This window comes from Tachypleus tridentatus, chromosome 6 (genome assembly GCF_004210375.1).
Source record: "Tachypleus tridentatus isolate NWPU-2018 chromosome 6, ASM421037v1, whole genome shotgun sequence".
NCBI classification, from domain to species: domain Eukaryota; kingdom Metazoa; phylum Arthropoda; class Merostomata; order Xiphosura; family Limulidae; genus Tachypleus; species Tachypleus tridentatus.
In genome coordinates, this window is record NC_134830.1 from 77,699,996 (window position 1) to 77,721,626 (window position 21,631).

The 21,631-nt window shown below is 32.0% G+C and overlaps 1 protein-coding gene across 1 annotated transcript in view; it reads left to right on the top strand.

Annotated features, from left to right (window-relative positions):
• Window positions 1-18,482, top strand: part of LOC143251645 (cell adhesion molecule Dscam1-like) — a 111,958-nt gene extending 93,476 nt beyond the window's left edge. The window contains exons 20-25 of the mRNA XM_076502908.1: window positions 8,247-8,411; window positions 9,378-9,604; window positions 11,546-11,621; window positions 15,548-15,680; window positions 16,145-16,269; window positions 17,407-18,482. Of these exons, the coding sequence (XP_076359023.1) occupies window positions 8,247-8,411; window positions 9,378-9,604; window positions 11,546-11,621; window positions 15,548-15,680; window positions 16,145-16,269; window positions 17,407-17,468 (788 nt within the window). The 3' untranslated portion in view covers window positions 17,469-18,482. The remainder of the gene's footprint in view (window positions 1-8,246; window positions 8,412-9,377; window positions 9,605-11,545; window positions 11,622-15,547; window positions 15,681-16,144; window positions 16,270-17,406) is intronic.
• The last annotated feature ends 3,149 nt before the right edge of the window (window positions 18,483-21,631 follow it).

Below are 21,631 nucleotides of genomic sequence, written 5' to 3' on the forward strand. Positions count from 1 at the left end.
AGTTAAAAAGTGAACAACACCTTATCAGATATAAACAAATTTAAACCAATACACACAAATCTAACAAAAACAAAAACAGTCTTTAAAACCTTTATTTCTACCTAAGCAAGACCGACTCATGCACACCACGACCATACGGTACCTCCAAACCTCAAAGGTTTTTTTGAGATTGTGTTGGTTTTTAATTTGTAGTAGTATTTTGTGTAATTGGTTTCATGTGTTTTTGTTAGATTCGTGTGCATTGGTTTAAATTTGTTTGTATCTGATAAGATGTTATTCACTTTTGGATGTTTGTTTTGTTTGTTTATTTTGAATTTCGCACAAAGCTACTCGAGGGCTATCTGTGCTAGCCGTCCCTAATTTAGCAGTGTAAGACTAGAAGGAAGGCAGCTAGTCATCACCACCCACCGCCAACTCTAGGGGCTACCCTTTTAGCAACGAATAGTGGGATTGACCGTCACATCATAACGCCCCCATGGCTGAAAGGGCGAGCATGTTTGGCGCGACAGGGATGTGAACCCGCGACCCTAAGATTACGAGTCGCACGCCGTAACACGCTTGGCCATGCCGGGCCCTTTTGATTGTATCTATTTGTGTTCATCATGTTAGGTTGTCGGAATTTTTATGATGACATTTAGAAGCTGAATATTGAGTAACTTATCGTTGATGTTGTCGTTTACAAGTTATCTTAATTGTGTGCTGTTTCGACTTTACTCAGAGTTAGTTTCGCAATCTCTAAGGACTTTCGTCTAATTTTTTTCTCCACGAGTTCAAACTTGGAGGAAAAGCTACCGAAACTACAGGGAACATCAACCAGGCGTTCGGCCATGGATCTGTTACTGAACGTATAGTTTAGCGTTGGTTTCAAAGTTTTCGACATGGAGATAAAAGCCTTGAAGACCACGAAAGTCGTGGAAGGAAGCCATCCTAAGATGAAAATACCTTAAAGGTAGCAGTTGAAACAGACCCTCGCACAACAGTACGTGAGCTTGCACAAAAGCTAGGTACAAACAAATCAAGCATTGCCAACCACCTGAGTTCGATTGGAAAGACGAAAGAGTTGGATAATTTGGTTCCGTATGAGCTCAGCCAAATCGGAGTTTTGAGACCTGTCAAGGATAACGTTCCAAAAATTGAACGAATTAGTAATCGAGGTTCTGCCTCATCTACCTTATTTCTCAGACCTTTCCCCTGCACATTTTCATTTTTCAAACACTTTGATAACATTTTTGAACAATAAACGCTTTCCAAACCAAGCAGCTGAAGAAGAAGTTTTCATGGAGTTCATTGACCATAGAAACTCTGATTTCTACAGCAGGGACGTAAACAGCATCGTTACACGTTGACAGAAGTATGTTGAAGCAGATAGTGTTTATTAAATTAAAGCAAGTTTTATAACACTAGTTTATACTTTTCCAAACTTCGCAGTTCAAAACATTTATTTCTGGACAATCTAATAACTATAGCATTGCCTTTATCTGTTTTTAAGATTTTGATGTTTATTCTAAAACCAGATACAAAACCAAAGCCCATGATATGTAAAAAGTACACTGAAAAATACGATACTAACATTATTTATAAAATACAATGCAACAACTACCAACAGTTAGAAAAAAAACAAGCGAACAAATAGAAATCAGATTCGAAAAACAAAAAAAAAACCACCTTCACACGTTTTGGAACACTACAAATAAAAAACAAACACAACATAACTACAGAAAACAAACAGATATTAAGTAGGAAAACAAACACAAACGAAAGCAAAATCAAAGAAGCCCTACTTATTCAACAACTGAAACGAAAATTGAAAAAAAAAAAACGATATAAAAGAACACCTTTATACCTATACTAATTAACCCTTAAACAGCGGGAATGTTGTAGGTAGCAGAATCAGTTGATGATACCCGGCGTTTAAGAGTTAATAACCTAACATTTAACTGCAACGCCTCCTACAATCCCGTACCTATTTACATTTTCGTCCATAAGACGTGCTCGACAACGATCAGTTGCAAACTCTCTTTATTAACCTGAAGGTGATCTAAGAAGGTCGAAAAGTTGTTTTGTACTTTATTGCAATAAATGTGTTAAGACCCATACCAGTCACCTTAAGAATACATTTTTACTTCAAGTGAGTTTCTCGTCAACACGAATCTTGTGATTAATACAGTGTTATTTTAAAACCTTATTCCTCAAAAAAAAAACAAGAGTAATTTTAAACGTAAAAAAATGTCCCCAGTAGCACAATGGTAAGTCAGTAGACTATAACGATAAAATTGGATTTTGATACTCGTCGTTGGCAAAACGCAACGAGCCTATTGTGTAATTTTGTGCTTAACTGCAAACAATCACAAAGATAAATAATTATTAAAACATAGTTTTATCAGATTTAACATGGTGTCATTTGGTGCACCAACATTAACACAAATACTTTTTAAATAGATGAAAGTCATATGATGTAATTAGATATATACAACACTTTTAAACAGATCTAAAGGGGCCTGGCATGGCCAAGCGCGTAAGGCGTGCGACTCGTAATCCGAGGGTCGCGGGTTTGCGCCCGCGTCGCGCTAAACATGCTTGCCCTCCCAGCCGTGGGGGCGTATAATGTGACGGCCAATCCCACTATTTTTTGGTAAAAGAGTAGCATAAGAGTTGGCGATGGGTGGTGATGACTAGCTGCCTTCCCTCTAGTCTTACACTACTAAATTAGGGACGGCTAGCACAGATAACCCTCGAGTAGCTTTGTGCGAAATTCCAAAAAAAAACAAAAAAAACAAACAGATCTAAAGGAAGTTTGTTTATGAACTTCGCGCAAAGCTACACGAGGACTATCTGCGCTAGCCGTCCCTAATTTATCAGTGTAAGACTAGAGAGAAGTCAGTTAGTCATCACCATCCACCGCATAGTGGGATCGATTTTCACATTGTAACACCCAACAGTTGAAAGAGCGGGCATGTTTGGTGGGAAGGGGATTCGAACCAGCATCCCTCAGGTTGTAAGTCGAGCGCCCTAACCACATGGTCATGCCGGACCCATATAGGGTATCTTGTATAGTTGTTCTTCATATATCTTTAATGACAAATAAATATTGTTTTTTATATTGCACTTAAGCAGTCCAATCGTGTGACTATACCCTATTTAAGAATTATCGGTGTTAATATAGGTACACCAGAAGAAAATAGGGAAATATTTTAATTTAATTTTTACGTTTTTGATCATTTCAGCTTTTACCAGAACAAAGTTTTGAAACTGAAGCTCTGAAATTCTTCAACCTTTTTATTTTTACACATTCTTATGTAATTCAGGTTCCTCTGAAATTTATGTTTTAATTGATGTAGATTTGTGTGATAAAACCTTCACAATGTTTCAACCTTAATGCTCAGAAGCCATTATAAAAGTAATAAAGTCTATCTTAATGTTCTGCTGTTTATTAGTTTGAACCAGTAACAGCAATATGATATGTACATCACTAGATAAATCATAAGAATCTATTGAGAATTGCTAAATAATGTTTTAATATATAACACTTACTCTTGAGTGGACGATTAGAGTAACGTAAATAATTCCTTATGTAAGCCATCTTGTAAAGTATACCTTCTTTTAGTTATACTGATTTAGGGTTTTAGGTGAACTATCATAGGCAATTATATTTTTTTCTATGTAAAGATGTGGCGTGTGGGAAGAGTATTATTATTTGTAATTCAGTCTTTTCTTTGATGGATTATCGTATATTTTAGATCTATATTTAGGTAAAATGTCTGAAAGATGTAGATAATCCTTAATTAGCTGAAGTATTTTAGAGATTTGGACATACTCTTTGATGAACTATCTTTGTATTTCATATTTTTCGATAGGTCACTTTCTTGCGGATATGACGTCTAAAGATGAAGATTGTTCTTTAGGTTTATTTGTTTGTAGTTAAGCAGAAAGATATACAATGAGATATCTGTGCTCTGCTCACCATAAGTATAAAAATTCAGTTTATAGCTTTGTAAGTCCGCTGTGTCACTGGGGGCTATCATTTAAGCAAAATATCTTTGGAATATAAATTCTTGGATAATTTCTTTTCCAATTTCATACGAAGCTACTTCAGAGCTATCTTCGCTAACCTTCTGTAATTTAGAAGTAATAGACTAAAGGAAAAGCAACTAATTAACACCACCTAAAGCTACCTCTTAGGCTACCATTCACAAATGAAAAGTTAGATTGACCTAACATTATGATGCGACCCTTTTACTTGTAAGGCGAAAGCATGTTTTTCGAAAGGGTTCTAATTCGTGACTCTTAAACTGCAAGTCAAGAGCCTTAGCTAGCCTTGCCAGATCCATTGAACCTTTGAGTTTCCATTAAGCTTACGTTCTGTAGAAAAGAGAAACATTTTAGGAAATTGAATAGTCTTCTAGCTGGAGTTTTATTGTTCTGTAGTTAGTAGCTTGCCTTTAATTTTTGAACTAAAACTTATTTAAAGTTGCACCCTTCACATGGCCTTAAAGTTATTTATTTGTTAATTTGCTGTTGTTGAGAAAAAGATTGTCACAATAATTTAGTAAACTCATTTAATCTCCTTAAGAACAATTCTTAATGTTTAATCTTCTTTTGTTGTGTAGACAAATAACCTATCTTCATTATAATTATCTTGGTCTGGGGCTTTAATATTGTCTTCCTAAGATATTAATATAAATTATCTGTGACTAGTTCTCCTTACAATAAAATTTAATATTAGCTTCTAAAGACGCAATTTATTACTAGAATCTCCAAACAAGAACAGAAAATAATGTCGATCATATTTCAACATCAAAAATCAACTTTTTCTAACTCCAGCCAAATAATTGATAAAATTACCTAAAACGTATCCTATTTTGTTTCTTCGTATATGTAGGATAAAAATGATTTAATAATTTATTTTTATTTGGTACGAATTCCTTTTGATACTCACAAGCTTTTCTTAATTTTAAACTAAAGTGATTTAACTCTATGTGTACTTTTAGTTAAGATAATTTATGTTTCATCTGAGATCTTGAAAACTAGTTATATGGATCATAAAATTTTTATTTAATAATATGTTATATCCGGGGCCTGGCATGGCCTAGCGCGTAAGGCATACGACTCGTAATCTGAGGGTCGCGGGTTCGCGCCAAACATGCTCGCCCTCCCAGCCGTGCGGGCGTTATAATGTTAAGGTCAATCCCACTGTTCGTTGGTAAAACAGTAGCCCAAGAGTTGGCGTTGGGTGGTGATGACTAGCTGCCTTCCCTCTACTCTTACACTGCTAAATTAGGGACGTCTAGCACAGATAGCCCTCGAGAAGGTTTGTGCGAAATTCCAAAACAAACAAACAAACAAATGTTATATCCGTTTGTGATTTATATCTTAAACAGTTTATCAGCTGAACAAGTCACAAAATCAGTTCCGCATATTTTTGAAATTCCCGTATAAATAAAGGATCACTGTATGAGTAAAAAAAAAACTTCTTAAAACGCCATACATAGAAACTAAATCACTATACGAAATCTAATCTTATTCTCTGGATTTCCCATTGTCTGTGCTTACTGATGAGTTGTAGAATTTCCCGAAACTGCCACCACTCAGTGACAAGTGCAAAATCAAATGATAGATTATGCTTTATATTTATTTTTTATACTAAAAACTAGTATATGATATACCAATAGCGAAAAAACATTCTGATACTTTATTTAAATTTCTAAAATGAATAGATATTTATTTATTACCTTCATACAAAATTCTCGCGTAACCATGTTTTCCAGAAAGAGTGATCTTAACGTACTGAATAATGTGAAATTATGATTTATCTTAATCACAACTGAAGAATGTGAAATGCGATTTACATTAGTTACAACAACTAAAAAAAACTTTTCAAAAAAGGGAATAAATGTATAGCTGGCTAATATTGATCCTTCAAAAGCAATGCAAACAAGATAGTAGGAATGGTATGGCATATTGCACAGGCACTCAGACTAGCAGAATGTTAACTGACAAAAAAGGATAAATTAAACTTGGTTGTAATTAAATACTTATACACACACACATATATGTTAATTCTTGCTTGTGTTAGTTCATCCTTACTGTCTTGTTTGTGAAGGATTGATATCAGTCAACCTTACGTTTACATCATTTTTGGGAAAATGTTTTATTTACTTGTTTGTGCGCTATTGTTTTTAATGCAGTGTTTCAATAGGTATAGGATCGTTGTATTTATAAACAAATTTTAATACAATAAGGTTCCAAGTGTAATGCTTATTGTTTATCTATTATTAGCTGGTAATTCTTGTGTCATCTCATACTTAAGCTTTATATAAGAACACCAAATTTTGTAAAAAAGCTAACTTTAAAAAGTAATGATAACATTCTTTACACTAGAATCATGATTTCGTAATTATTAGTAGCTGTTAATAATACTAATAAAAGCAGAGAGTCCGTTTAAAACTTTGTCATCTCAGTGAAATTGGTTAATACCATTGTTGTGGTTTTGGAATTATCACGTAATAAAAATAGAAGAAAGAAGAACAAGATATTCAAACATTTTTGCGATATTATATGAAGACACTCCCAAAATTTATGATTCCGTCATTACATAGATATTGTCATAATGTTGTACAGCTCTGATGACCTATTGAGGAGATATTTAAAATACCATTTCGATGAACAATCCGAACTATCCCTACATAAACAGTGCTACTGCCTGCCTGATAATGTATTTTCAATACTATTGATTTAGAACAGCAGATAAGAAAGCAAAAAAATTATGAATGGCTACTTGAAGAGGATAAAGGCGCCAAGGTAAATCTGTCTGAGAAAAACAAATGGTGCATTAGCATCTTAGATGCCTCAAAGGTCATAAGCGACATTGAGACTTCAAAAAACAAACAAAAAAACTGTGGCAATTTATCACCAAGAGCAAGACTATGTATAATATAGAACTAGGGGGAACTCACATTTTTTATTTGAATTTACAAACTGCTGTGTATTTTAGTAAATTTAAACAGCCTAGACTGCTATAAAGTTAAGTACGTAGAATTATGAATGGATATGATGATCGTGCAGAACATCTCGTTGATTGTGAGGTTTAAATCTAAATGGGTTAAATCTATTCCACCACACTTAATACTCACAAACACTTCTAATACCAAAGACACTTTGTGGCAAACAATGTGGCTAAAAATGACAAACCAATCAATTCGTCTAGCAAGAGACGTCGGATCTAGTGACACTTTTAAGCCGGAGTGTCGGGGACAAGTATTAAAACTCAATGAGATTACGATGCTTGAACTCTTAATGTCTTTAAACAAATCAGGAAATTCACACACACAATCTTAAGACATAAACTATTGTTTGAGATAAGGCTTTGAGGGATGGCGTGTTCGCATTCCTGAAATACCTTTCCTTTTGCATTGCATCAAGCAATCTATATCCATTTCTCCTTTATGCATATGTTGACGCCATCAGTGTTTCCCTATTCCTAATTTCACTTTTCGCATGGTTTAATGAAGTTTACAAAGCTGCTCACGCACGCATAGGCATTACTGTTTGAATTATTTAAATGCAAGTTTTCTACACTTTTATTTTCTATGTTGAGGAACTATAATTCTGTAATTTCTCATCGTAATCATACCGAGCAAGAAAAATACAATAAGTTTTCAAACCAATTGTTTATCAACTTGAATCTCAGTTTCGTAATTAAATGAGGAGAAATACTTTATTTTGCCTAGAAGTTGCTATTTATGTGTTGTGGGTCTCTTGTCATACATTGTGAAATAAAAATATTCTGTATCTAACCAGCTACTTTCTTCACTCTTCTACTGTTTTTAAATATGCAGTTTCTTTATTAAGAAGGCTTTTCTTCAAGTAAAGAAAATATACATTGTGCGAGTAAACTGTGTTTTGTGAAATGGTCTTTAATCTGCTGTAGAAATCTAAGAACAGCTTGTACTCTGATACTAAACACAGATAGTTTGTAGTTGAAGACTTAGTATTACATTATGGAGAGAGTGTCTTTGTGACACGCAGAGTCCATTTTCTTTATTCATATTTTACATAGAAAAATACTTTTTCGGCATAATTCTCCATTCCCAAACTTCTAAAGCTTCATCTGTTGGTTAATAATACAGTTACATGGTATATATACCACATTTATACCTTAATTATAGGCTGTTTACAGATTGTGTTGATGTTGTTTATATATATATATATACAAGATCCCAAGCTTAGTTTTAAAATTTCTTCAAAAGCTACTGTGGTTCCTCCTGGCGATACCAGCTCCAAAAATATACATCGAAGTCTCTATGTCATTGTTCCTGTATGTTGTGCAGCTGTTGTACTAATCGCTATCACTTTAGCCCTTTTCTTTATTTTATGTCGTGGACGAACTTCAGCAGCTGCTAACCACTATGAAGGTATGGAGCTTTATTGGTGTTATTTTTCAGTGTGCCTACTTATGAATAATTATTGTAACACATAATCTTACATTACTTCTGTAAATTTAAAACATGCACATAAACAGTTGTTTCGCCTTTCTCTATAAATATTTTACGAACCGCTGAACATTTCTGGTCAGCAAAATAAAATAGTGTAGTATGTGCAATGATTTCACCATAAACGATTTCGTAAAAAATAAACTAAAATTTCATAAATGAAAATAAGACATTTTCTTGTAAGTTGCATTTTATTTCATCTCAGCAGGTTATTGTACATTAATTAGTATTTTTCCAAATACCCAATTATAAAAAAAACATGTTAAAAGTTTTCGAATAATTAAAACAAATCGTTACTTCCACAAAGCTCGACACCTTTAAATACTATATATTACAATTTTCACGAAAAGAAAAACACAAAACAAAACACATTTAAGCTATTTTACCCTACTAAATGTAAAAAATTCTAACGTCTATTTACACAACTTTTCCATTGGATATTTTAACAGATTCACCACAACAGTAAATAGTTTTTGAAATCAACATGAAGTTATTTATAAAAATTAACTTAATTGCAATTACACCTGTGCAATGAAATAACTTTAACGTGGAGCTTAACTATTTATTTAGTATATTTTTGGCGCTCATCTCATCTGTGATAGAGTAATATCATCAATTCTTGCCTTATCAGAAAAAAAATGTATAGATATATATATTAATAAATCTACATGAGCTATCTTGTTATGTATCACATCATCCGAAAAGTATTAAATCCTTGTTTGGACATATTTAAAAAAAAATAGTAATTTGAAATAATTAAAAATTTTTAGATGTGTAAAGTTTTCAGTAAATCTAGCTTGTGTCAGAAATCTTCACAATAGTAACAATACATATTTTTTTCAGATTTTATAATTAAAGTAGTTATTTATTACTTATTTCTCAATTAAGGTGTACATAGCTTAGATGAGCCCAAAGGAGAAGCTATTCCAATGACAAACCTAGAGAAACAGTATGATGATGCTAGTGAATCAACCTACTTTCCTTCTCCTTACGCTACCACTCGCGTTCCTGCCTTTCCTCGTGAAATGATCTCTCGAGAGGGCGCACCAGGATGCCGTAGTCTTGTTCGTTCCTTCACAAGAGGACATGAAAACAGCTATGATGTTCCACAGCCGGTATATTTATTTACCTTGTTTGTCAAAGTCCATGTTATTTTAGTTAACAAACATTTATTTGAAAATGTTTACACCCACACAATACTAATGGAGATATTTATTTTCACAAAAAGCGTAGTAAATCTTAAAACATGCCTTTTCTTAAAAAAACAAATTTGAAGGAAGGCATAATAACGAAGCCGTAATAAATAGAGTAACCTTATTTATGTGATATAGAATCAAGAAATTATGTTTTGTGGTTCACCCATCCATGAATTATGAATAATATGCAGGTCCTATGAAGAGATTTCTTTTTGTCGTTATGTAACACTGCAGTATCTGCATAATAAACTAATTAGTGCCAATTTATATAGCAATAACATTAGCTACTTTGTTATTTAAACTAATGAATCGAGTGTGTAAAGCATACTAGGCTTTTAATTAAACCGTTTTCATACTTTTAACTTAAGATGGTTAGTGAAGTTGGATCTTCGAAAAAAAAATAAAGAAACAAATTACACCTTAAAGTAAACATTGAAAATAAAATTAACTAACTATAACCACTCTAGTTATTTAACATATATTAGTAATAAAATCTTCCATATTGCCTCACTCATCACTCATTCGATAAGCTTAATGTGACTGATGTTGTTTTAATCCTACCTAGTTTAGCTTGTAAAGGCCTCAGAAAAGCCCAAGAAACATCTTTGTAAATATACACGATCTACTGTTTAATAACAAATAAGTTAAATCAGTTATGTCATACTTGTATATTTAAAGGACATGCCTTTCGTGTTAGCACCAATTAGATTATTTTTAAGTTTGGCCATACGCATAAAAAATATAGAAAAGCTATGAGCAAAAAACTTATTGTAATTTGTACAAGAATCATTAAACATTAGTGTGTATTATCCAAACTATTTTTTTTCACCATCATAAAATATTTATTATTTAACAACTTTAAGCAAGAGCCTCTAAATAATGCACGAGAATGCAGAATGTAAAATATTTATTCGAAAATTATTTTCTACACAGGTTTTAATTGTTTACAATGATTGCCAGATAAATGAAAATATTTATATATTACTCCATGTATTAGGAATGAAAACTTTGTAAAAAAAATTATACTAGGTTAACCTTTTCACCCGATATCATACTTAATTCCATCAAGCGTATTATTAATGCAGTAGAGCGATTTTTGCACCTAATATCATATTTAACTCCATCAGACATATTTTTCATCTGGTTGGACTGTTGAGGACAGATAATGTTTAAACCTGGAATCCTTTACCAACTATCAATTTAGGGAAAAAGACATTGTGATAACTAAAATATATTAATATATTTGTTCCTATGTTTTTAAGCATTTGTGATGGTAAGAGATCGAAAAGTTTAATTACTGGTCTTGTTTTTGTTTTGTTTTTTTGTCACACGCAAATAAAACAACCTGAAACAAAAAACAATTTATTAATTATCATAAATTCAACATGAAAATGCTCCCAGCGGCATAGCGATATGTTTGCGGACTTACAATGCTAGGAATCAGGTTCTGATACCCGTGGTGAGCGTAGAACAGATAGCCCTTTGTGTAACTTTGTGCTTAATTACAAACCAAAAATGGCTTGGCATGGCCAGGTGGGTTAAGGCATGCGACTCGTAATCTGAGGGTCGCGGGTTCGCATCTCCGTCACGCCAAACATGCTCGCCCTTTCAGCCGTGGAGGCGTTATAATGTAAGGTCAATCCCACTATTCGTTGGTAAAAGAGTAGTCCAAGATTTGGCGGTGGGTGGTGATGACTAGCTGCCTTAACTCTAGTCTTACACTGCTAAATTAGGGACGGCTAGCGCAGATAGCCCTCGAGTAGCTTTGCGCAAAAACAAAAAAATATATAAACCAAAAACAAATCAATGAGAAAATAATCCTTTAGTGATAAGACAGTAATCATTTGTTTTTCTTTACAGAGAAGAACTAAATGTAAATCCTTGTTTGACCAAACCTCGGAGCATAAAGCGGGAAGTGACGCAAGTTCTGATTGTGGTGAGTTCCAAAAATGGTGTCGTCTCCTTTACAATGTAAATACTTACTCAGTTAACGTTCTAGAAGAGATGGATTGGGCACAGCCTAATGGTTAGTGCATCCGTGCTGTGAAACTGAAAGTTTGTGGTTATTGTTTTATTGCCACAAAAACAAGCTCTGCACTTTGGAAGTGTGGGTGATTATAAGAACCACGATCAAATCCCGCTATTTAATTTGAGTGTCCAAGAGCTGACGTTCTGTTATGTTGACTAGAACCTTTTTATCTAGCTTATTAGATAAAATCTAGGGACTGGCTACGGGTTCTGTTGACTATCTTCCTTCCTTCTAATTTATCAGATAAAAAATACGGAAGGCTATGCACAGTTAGCTCTTGTGTAGTTTTGCGTGAAAACTCAAAATTAGACAATCATTGAGAAGAGAGAGCCTAAACTAAAGTTATAACAATTGGACTGAAAAACCGAACAATTAACGGTGCTTATAATTTTCAATTTTGTCTGACAGTTTAATATTTAAACCTGTGTTATTGTTATTTTTTTCAAGACCTCTTTTATAAATTATTTACGCACCCAATTACATAAGGACCCATGAATTTGTGGTTACAGGTTTCTAATAATACACGAGTTGCACATACAAAATTCGAATGTAAATGAAAATATCATCATTATAGTAAGTAATGTCAAAAATTAGTACAATTTATTTATACAGAAAATGAACGATTTTACTTTTTTATCACTTTTATTTACGCTGAGTGTTGTGACAGGCAAAACCATAAAAAATACTAAATATAGTACAATAATTCGAAGGTTAAAAAATATCTTATGCAAATACAGATCATTATTTTGAGCATAGCTCCTATGAAACATAAATCCTAAACATGTAGAACCTAACCAGCATCACTTAGAACTGTATCTTTTGGTGTTTTTAAGCGAAAAGTGGACTTTTCGAGCTGGGCTAGTCCTGAATTTTTGTGTTAATAATCCTCAAGCTTATTGTTGAATCACTAGGATTATGTCTAGTTAGCGTTATGTATGTAAGGTTTATTTTTAACTTTTTTATTTTAATTATCCTAATAGTATATCTTTGTTTTATATTTAAGATAACTGATTATCGTTAAACATTACAAAAACACCAAAGCTTGTTATTGCCTTGTATTGTAGCAATTGTAAAGACTTTTATTTGTATTTACAACAATAATCTTTTCAGCTTATCCTGCATTTTTATATGGAATAATTATACTTCAGAACAACTTATTATGCCAAACTAGGAATAAAACATTTTCCCACTAAAACGTTTATATTAACATAAAATCCTAAAAACATAATCTTACAATTTTATATTTGCGGTAAAAAACTGAAAATAATAACTTATAGCAAATATATGAACGGTTTTGAAAATAATATAATTTAGTAGAATATAAGGCATTTATAAATCTTTATAACACCCATTGAGCAAAGCTTTCGATGTTAATTTTAGTTGTTTTTTATTATTTTTTGGCGAAGACCACAGAGAAGAGTTTTGCGAGTACAACAGTTCATAATTTTGAAATGTTAGGTGAAAATAAGCTAATCAACAACAATCACCGCCAACTTTTACACTCTTCTAAGCGAATAATGAGATTCGACCTTCACCATTATAACGCACAGCCTCAAAATGCAATTTTTTTCCCTCGGTAATAAGATCAAAAACCATAGAATCTCACATTTATAACCTTGCACACTAACCACTAGACCCTGTCTTTTAATTATGAATAATTATTTGCTAGTTTTTATACATTTTATAGCCGATGAAGAGTTGATTGAATAAGCCAGCATAATGAACCAGCAATATCATTCACATTTAGTAGCATATGTGGCTGCAAATTAAAAGCTTTCTTTTAACATAAAGTTACTTAATAGATTATATTTGTGTTCTGTCCACTAAGGGGAATTAAACCCTGTTTTTTAACAATAATAACGCGTTAGGTTACAGTTAACCCACTAGAGAGAAAAATAAAAACGTTGTATTATGAATTTTATATGAAAATATTAATCTTAGTTCAGCCCTAAATACGTAATGTAATTCACACAGATTTCTATTTTCTGAAATCTCTATTGTTTTTATTTCCAATGAAAGTAAAATAATGAAACTATATGGACTAACATTTATATTTACACAAAGTAAAAACCTTTCCTGAAAGCATCAAGTCTCATCTGAATGTTCCTATATATTTAATCCCCCCCCCGCTAGTACAGCGGTAAGTCTACGGATTTACAACGCTAAAATCAGGAATTCGATTCCCCTCGGTGGGTTCAGCAGATAGCCCAATGTGGCTTTACTATAAAAAAAACTCACACGCTTCTATACGTTGCGGTGGGTCACAAACTAATCATCTTCAGGATAAAGACAGCAGCGAATCATCGTTCTGATGTTTGTATCATTCTCATACACACATACGTAATGCAAAACTTCTCGAACCAGCAATTAACATAAAAGGTATAGCCATCTATTTGTATATTTATCTATTTGTGTTAAAATAGTCCTCCAGAAATTTATTTCTGGAATCCCTGAACCAGAATCTCTAGTTAAAAGCTAACTTGTAATCATTAAATATCTATGACTCTTTTATATTTAGTTCATAGTTATTATTTAATCAATTTAACATTTTTTCGAGTTAAGACAATGAAAAAGAGGGTTATTCACCATGTGTTAACTAAAGCTGATTTATTAATTTTATATTTTATAACTGATTGCGAGAAAGGGAGTTATTCGCCATATATTCAACTAAAACTGATTTAAAATTTTATATTTTATAAGCGAATGATTTTTATTTAGTCTAATTTTTTGACTGTTTGCATGTTTAGTTAAAATACCTTAGAACATAGTTACAAGAAATTTTATAAAAAACACATTCACATATTAATGTGGTTTAATCTTCAAAACTAGTATGTTTGTGTTTTCTTATAAGAAAGTCACATAGCGCTACGTGCTAAGTTGACGGAGGGGGGATCGAACCGCTGATTTTAGCACTGTAAATGCTGTAAATACTGACTAACCTCTGTACCAGCGAGGTGCTTTAAGACTTGTAGTAAAATGACCAAGTTTAATATAGGAGGAAAAGATTATTTGTCAATTAATATATTTATTAAAAATGTTAGCCCGGCCAGATGATAAAGGTCGCTTGACTCGCAATATGAAGGCTGTTTTTAATCCCTGTCCCACGAAACATGGTCCGTGACAGTCAATACTGCTATTCGTTGTTTAAATAATAACCTAAAAGATAGCCCTTGTGTAGCTTTACACGAAATTCAAACCTTAAAGATGTTACTTATATATATTTAGAGACATCGCCTGAATACATTACAGATAAATGTTCGTTCTATCAACATTAACAATCGTAATTTTAGTACACCGTGATTGTTTTATAATAAATAATAAATACTGACATTTATTTCTAATATACTTTTTATACGTAGTTTTCAGCACCTTTTGCGTTAACTACTAGTTATAAACGTTTCGCATGACGCAAGTAAATAAAAATCTATATAAACATCAGAACAGTGTTTTTACTGCTTTCTTCTTTCTAATGGAACATATAGAAAGAACCATTCAGATATGGTTTGGTGCCTTTAGTAAAGGTTTTATGTCCTGCCAGTTAGCCCTTATAAGCATTTTACATAGCCTTCCAGCAACTTGGTATTTATGAAACAAAAGTACTTGCACCGTTTTGTGGTATTTCAGAAATTTCAGTGGTTGATGTCACGAATAACAGGTAAATCATTGCTTTATTGTATACAATTAAACAATGAAAGCTGTTTTAATTAAGTATCTTGGAATGCAATATTTGTCTTTTATTTATTATACTCATTTACAATGATGCTGATGATTAATAGACATTTTATATTTAACGAACTAAAATGATCTGATGTGTTTCGTATATTTGATAAAAGATATCATCAATGATTGTCTTGACGGCTGTGAACAACCACAGAAATCCATCAGACCTAAAAACTTGGAAACGTCAATATATCCAGTCAGTTCTTTTAAAGAAAATAAATGGTCAACCCCAACTTATGGAGCAAGGTGAGACACCTGTTGTTGATAGTGGATACTACACGTCATTTACTAATGTGAGTCTAATGTTTTCCTGAAAGTTTATTGTTTAAACTCTGTCCTTGTAAAATTTACTTTAAACCATTAGAAAAAAAATTACAACTTAATTACAGCGAAAACTACAAATACTGGTACAAAATTTCGTATGTACCAAGTAATTTGTAATGATTCTGTATGCAGATATTTTGTTTGCTATTTAAAAACTTGATTGTAACATTCTCAGATATCATTAATTCATTTTTATAGTATGTGTTTCGGCACTGATATCCAAATAAATAAACGTTTAAAAATAAAAACGAATTCCAGTACTTTCTTGACATTATCTGGTAACAACAGGCGAGACACTGTTTTTAATTTCATGAATGCTTTTTAGCAGTTAAAGTTTTTAATTGAAATACTTTTTAATTTAAAGAAGAGGTTATTTTTGTTTATAGAAGTGACCGTACTCGTAGTTCAACATACAGTCCCATACATTTAATTTCGTCCTCGATAATCCTTGACAGTATAGAGCCTTCAGACACGGAATGTGACAGAGATTTACCTGACAACAAAAAAATGGGTAAATACTTAGTGTTAAAATAATTTCATTTTATGTCGAACATACTTCACACGTTGATATAAGAAACAAAAACAAAGTTGATCAATCAGTTGTTGTTAGAGATATTCGTGTTATGAATTCTATTTAGAATAATTATCCGAGTAATGACTAGTGTAATTGTAATTTTTTATTTTAAATACATGCACATAAAGCTGATATGTTAAATGACTTCAAATACTATGAGTACTGTAAAATGTAGATCTTTTTATTTAAAATATTTATGCATGAATAAACTTTTGATAATTAACTACTATCTTGTATAATACGACTGGTTCTCTTACACTCAGCTATTTGCCATACGAGCTATGAGTGTTAATATTATATTGCCAATGTCAAATATTTCCAAAGGTATAAGCGAATCTCCATCTTCATTATTTTATGAAAATGATGCTATGTAGTGAATGTTTCATATCTAATCCCATTTCTTACATTATAGCAATAGGTGGCTTTATGTAACTAATCCGAACAATTTCTGCTGCTTATTTGTTTGTTTATTGTTAATCTCTACGCCAAGCTAAGGGTTATCTGCGTTACGCTTACCACAGATATCGACCACCGATTCCTTACACTGTAAGCCTTTTGGAAGTTTCTCTAATAATATAATTTTCGAATGATTGGGAAGTATCTAAGTATGGCAATGTCGTTAAAAGAAAATATCAAAAATATACAAGGTAGTCAGACAAAGTATGTCGTTTACAAGTCATTGTATTGGTTCAATAATGATAATACATTCATAAGTCAAGGTAAGAAATAAAAAGGAATTAACATATATCACTAACTGTTAGACTTACACACTTTTAAGAGACCTACTTTAAACCAGGTTATACCTTAGATTAATATTTAACTATTTATCAAGATGCAAATTTCTTTCTGCTGGTTCAATGGCAATTCTGAGAGTGTATAACACTAAAGATCATGTTTCGATACCTGGAGTACGCAGATAACAGATAGTCCATTATGTAATTTTATCCTTAAAAATCAAACAGAAAGCTACACAGTCGCTAGAGAATTATACAGTTGTAAATATATTAATTAAATACGTTAAGATCATGTGGATTTTTACAAAATGTTTTAATTAGGACTTTCCTTTTTCTTTAGTGATGAAACAAAGAGTCAGCTCGCAGTGTCCTTCTCACCAGCAAGTGCTTCCTTCCAGATAACAGAACTTGTGAATTTTTTCTCTTATGATTTCGGTCTCACTTCAATTGATATCTATATGTGCTCAGTATGTTTAATCGTGTTCTGTGATATAATTAATTAAACAATACGTGTTTCCATATAAGTATTGCATTTTTATATGAATCGTGTCTTCACTTGTATAACGGCCACTGATTCAGCTTATAAGTATACAAATATAACCTGTTTTAAAATTGTGTTAAATCTTAAGAATGGTTTTGTTAAGATAAGAATTATCATAGCTTTTAATTCTTTATAACATGATTTTATTGTTTGTAATCCATGTGTAATATGTAACTTATATACAAATTCAAAAGACATATTGAAATGTGCTGAATTTTAAAGAACACACAAAAAATTTGTAACTAAAATTAACATAGTCATAGTTTTCACTTCGAAATTAATCAACATTTTTAGAAGAAGTTATATAATCATGAAGTAATTGTTTGAAAACGATTGATAGAAATAAGTTGATCCCCTGTTTTACAGCTAATGAATGAACGTTTCTGAAAATTTTTACGAGAAACTCATACAGCGATATATGTTTCAAAATGACACATTGTTTGCCGATATGGGTAGCTTTACATTTCAATACAATTATATTAGTAGATGGCTCTTGAAAGTAGAAAGTTGTTTGTAAATCAGAAGGAGTGGTTCGAAAGCTCCTTGTAGTTTAACTTTTGGTTTATACATGTCCACATTAAAAAAAAATATCAATATGATTTTTGGATTTCTCTTTTGTTCATGTAATACCTTCTGTAAATATTATAATACTGCAATTTCCTTGTATACGTTGCTATTAGTGGTATTTGTAACTTTCGAATTATCTAAACAATGTTTGTAATATTGTTGTGAAGACCTTTTTATTTACTGAGGCTTGTGCCTGATATATTTATTAAAACCTGAAATGACAGAATCATGAATAAGTTTATAATTTTTCAATAATTTCAATATTTATTTCAAAAACAGTATTAAATCTTATATTTTAACTGTTTTTAATCTATGTTAATTAGAACTTGTTCTGCTAGTTGAGGGAACCGTAATAAATAATGTTGCTGTGGACAGTCACAACGTCATAGTACTTTATGTTTAAGTTATATAATAATTTAAGTTCATATAATAAAACAAATTGTTCTTACCACAAAATGTAATATTTCATTCCTTTACTTTCGTCTTTCTTAAGATAATTTGAGTAGAAGCTTCATTTTAACAATTATATTTCATAAAAAAATATTAATACACATATTTATATGAATTTTAATTTGATACAGATCCTTACTTTTTTATCTTCAAATAGATATTTGACTCTTGTGATTTTTTCGAATCGGTTTCAAAGTAAAAAAGTATGATTTAATATGCTTATTAACATTTTATTAAGACTATGGAAATACAGAAACCAATGATATACAACTTTTTATTTTGAAACAAAAGCGTATTCATTAGTTAAACACCTCAACATTCTTGCGTCCCCCCGCTAGTACAGCGGTGTGTCTACGGACTTACAACGCTAAAATCACGGGTTCGATTCCCCTCGGTGGGCTCAGCTGATAGCTCAATGTAGCTTTGCTATAAGAAACACACACACACAACATTCTTGCATGTTGAATGAAAAACTAATGTAATGAAAATGTTCACAATGCTCACTTACTTAGTGCATATGCAGACTAAAAAGTTGATTATATTCCACTAGAAAACAACAAAAACATTCAAACGTCACGGAATAGATGGACAAAAGTAGTTGCCTTAAATTGAATGAGTAAGCAACAGGTTATTAAATGTTTGGTTGTTGTTAAGAAAAGCTACACAATAGGTTGGCTGTGCTCCGCCCATCACAGGTATCAAAATCGATTTTACTATTGTAGATTTTCAGACTTACCACTGAGCCACTAGAGAGATTATCTTATAAAACTGCAAACTATTACTGACGTTTTTTATATTATAAATGCTTATTAGCATGAGAGGAAGACCATAGAATATTTATGGAGTCATCTAAAAGTAAAGTAAAGTTACTTGTTTTACAACATAACAAAAGTATATAAAAGTAAAGAGTTTTTCAAAAAAATCATATTTAGTGTATTGCAAACAAACCAGTACTATTTTTGAGATAACATACGCGAGAAGAAATGATTTGGAAGTGGGCTGTATTACAATTGTCTATATACGGAAAAATAATGAAATGAAATTACACATCGTCTCAAGATATAAAATGAAATCGTTGAATATATTAAGTGTTTCAATTTTTACTTAAAAAATAATATAAAGTTGAGCAGTATAGGCTAATAGAAAGTATTAGATTAAATCCGTATATATGTGTGGACAAACTAATTCACCTATGTGTCATTGGTGATTTTCACGTTTGATACGATTGGTACAGATAGTTAATTCACTGTTATGGTAACAGCACGCATTTCCTTTCCTACCCATGATTACGAAGGTAACAGAAACTATCTATGTAATTGTTACTTTTGTTATATCCCAAGTTTTGATAAAAGATTCAAATATCAGTTTGAGAACATTTCGTAGCTCACGCAGTGTACACCTAAAAACTACCCTTTCATTCTATTAGCGGATCCACGATATTCCTTTGAACAACAGTTATAGGTGAAATTGTACTCTAAGAATGAGCGTTTGATCTTTAATATGAAACAAAAAGTTAATTCTAAAACTAGTTTAGATTTATATCTAAGTTATTTCTGTGAATATATTCTGTTTAACACAACCTGAAATGTTTTATTCACATATAGAAAATATTGACAAAACTGTAACTATAGGAAGTTAGGAACAATGAACTCCAGCATTTGAGGGATGACAACTTCAAACGCTTTCAATTTGTGAATAAAAAAGAAAAACATACGAATAATTCGATTTTACCGACCTTGGATTTTACCACCTCAAAAAATTCAGTATTTCTAAATTATTTGAGATAAAAATAAGCTTCAAACGAGTGCAAAGAATATAGATATGCAACTTAGATTCGTTCACTAACAAGTTGCATCTCTGTAGTCGAGAAGTTGAACGCTTTCCACATTTTCAAGAACAATTATAACATGGAAAGAAACTTGAAGATTATGGCTACCAAGTTATAGTATTTAATTACTTCGTCTGAAGCAAGTATTAAATGAAACTTGCCTCAAATAAAAATTTTAAATTTCAACATTTCAATTATGCATTTATTTTGGAAGTAATTTGATTTGATATATTTATACAGTTTTTCAAAACTTTATGACATTATTTTGCTTCTGTAAAAACTCAAGATAGCGGGCAAAAAAAGGTTCAGTTAAAAGTTCTTGAAACTAAAATTATAATGAGGGTATATAATATATTAAATGTAAATTTACGATACCCACTTTATTAAGACTTATACTTTTGCTAGAAAAAATGAAATGACAAACTATCTGTAAGATGTTTAAGACTTTCAAACAATTCCATAGTACGAGAAGACACAATGCAATCATTCATCTTTCACAAATAAGAATTCATGTATGAATTTCATGTTGAAATTTCCTAGAAAATTAAAATTGCTGAAGCTGTCTTCACGATATTAACTATTAAATGATTACATCTTTCTACTATAAGCTACCAAACTGTTGTTGTTTTTCGTGATAAAACTCCAAAAGTTTCAAGTTCTGAATTTTGGTTGAACAACAGCTATTACATGTGAGCCGTAGCTGAGTTTTTTCTTAATGTGAAAAGTTTGTTTGTTTGTTTTGAAATTTCGCACAAAGCTACTCGAGGGCTATCTGTGCTAGCCGTCCCTAATTTAGCAGTGTAAGACTAGAGGGAAGGCAGCTAGTCATCACCACCCACCGCCAACTCTTGGGCTACTCTTTTACCAACGAATAGTGGGATTGACCGTCACATTATACACCCCCACGGCTGGGAGGGCGAGCATGTTTAGCGCGACGCGGGCGCGAACCCGCGACCCTCGGATTACGGGTCGCACGCCTTACGCGCTAGGCCATGCCGGGCCGTTAATGTGAAAAGAGAAAAACAATGAAAATTAGCAATTTTTCTCGAATACTAGAAAAAATCTCGAACTTTAATGAACACTCAGTGATGTCGAGAAAACCCACTTGTAGAAAATTATACATGCAAAAACGGCTCGTTTGGGTTGAGAAATATTTTACATAGAAGAGCGAACAACGTT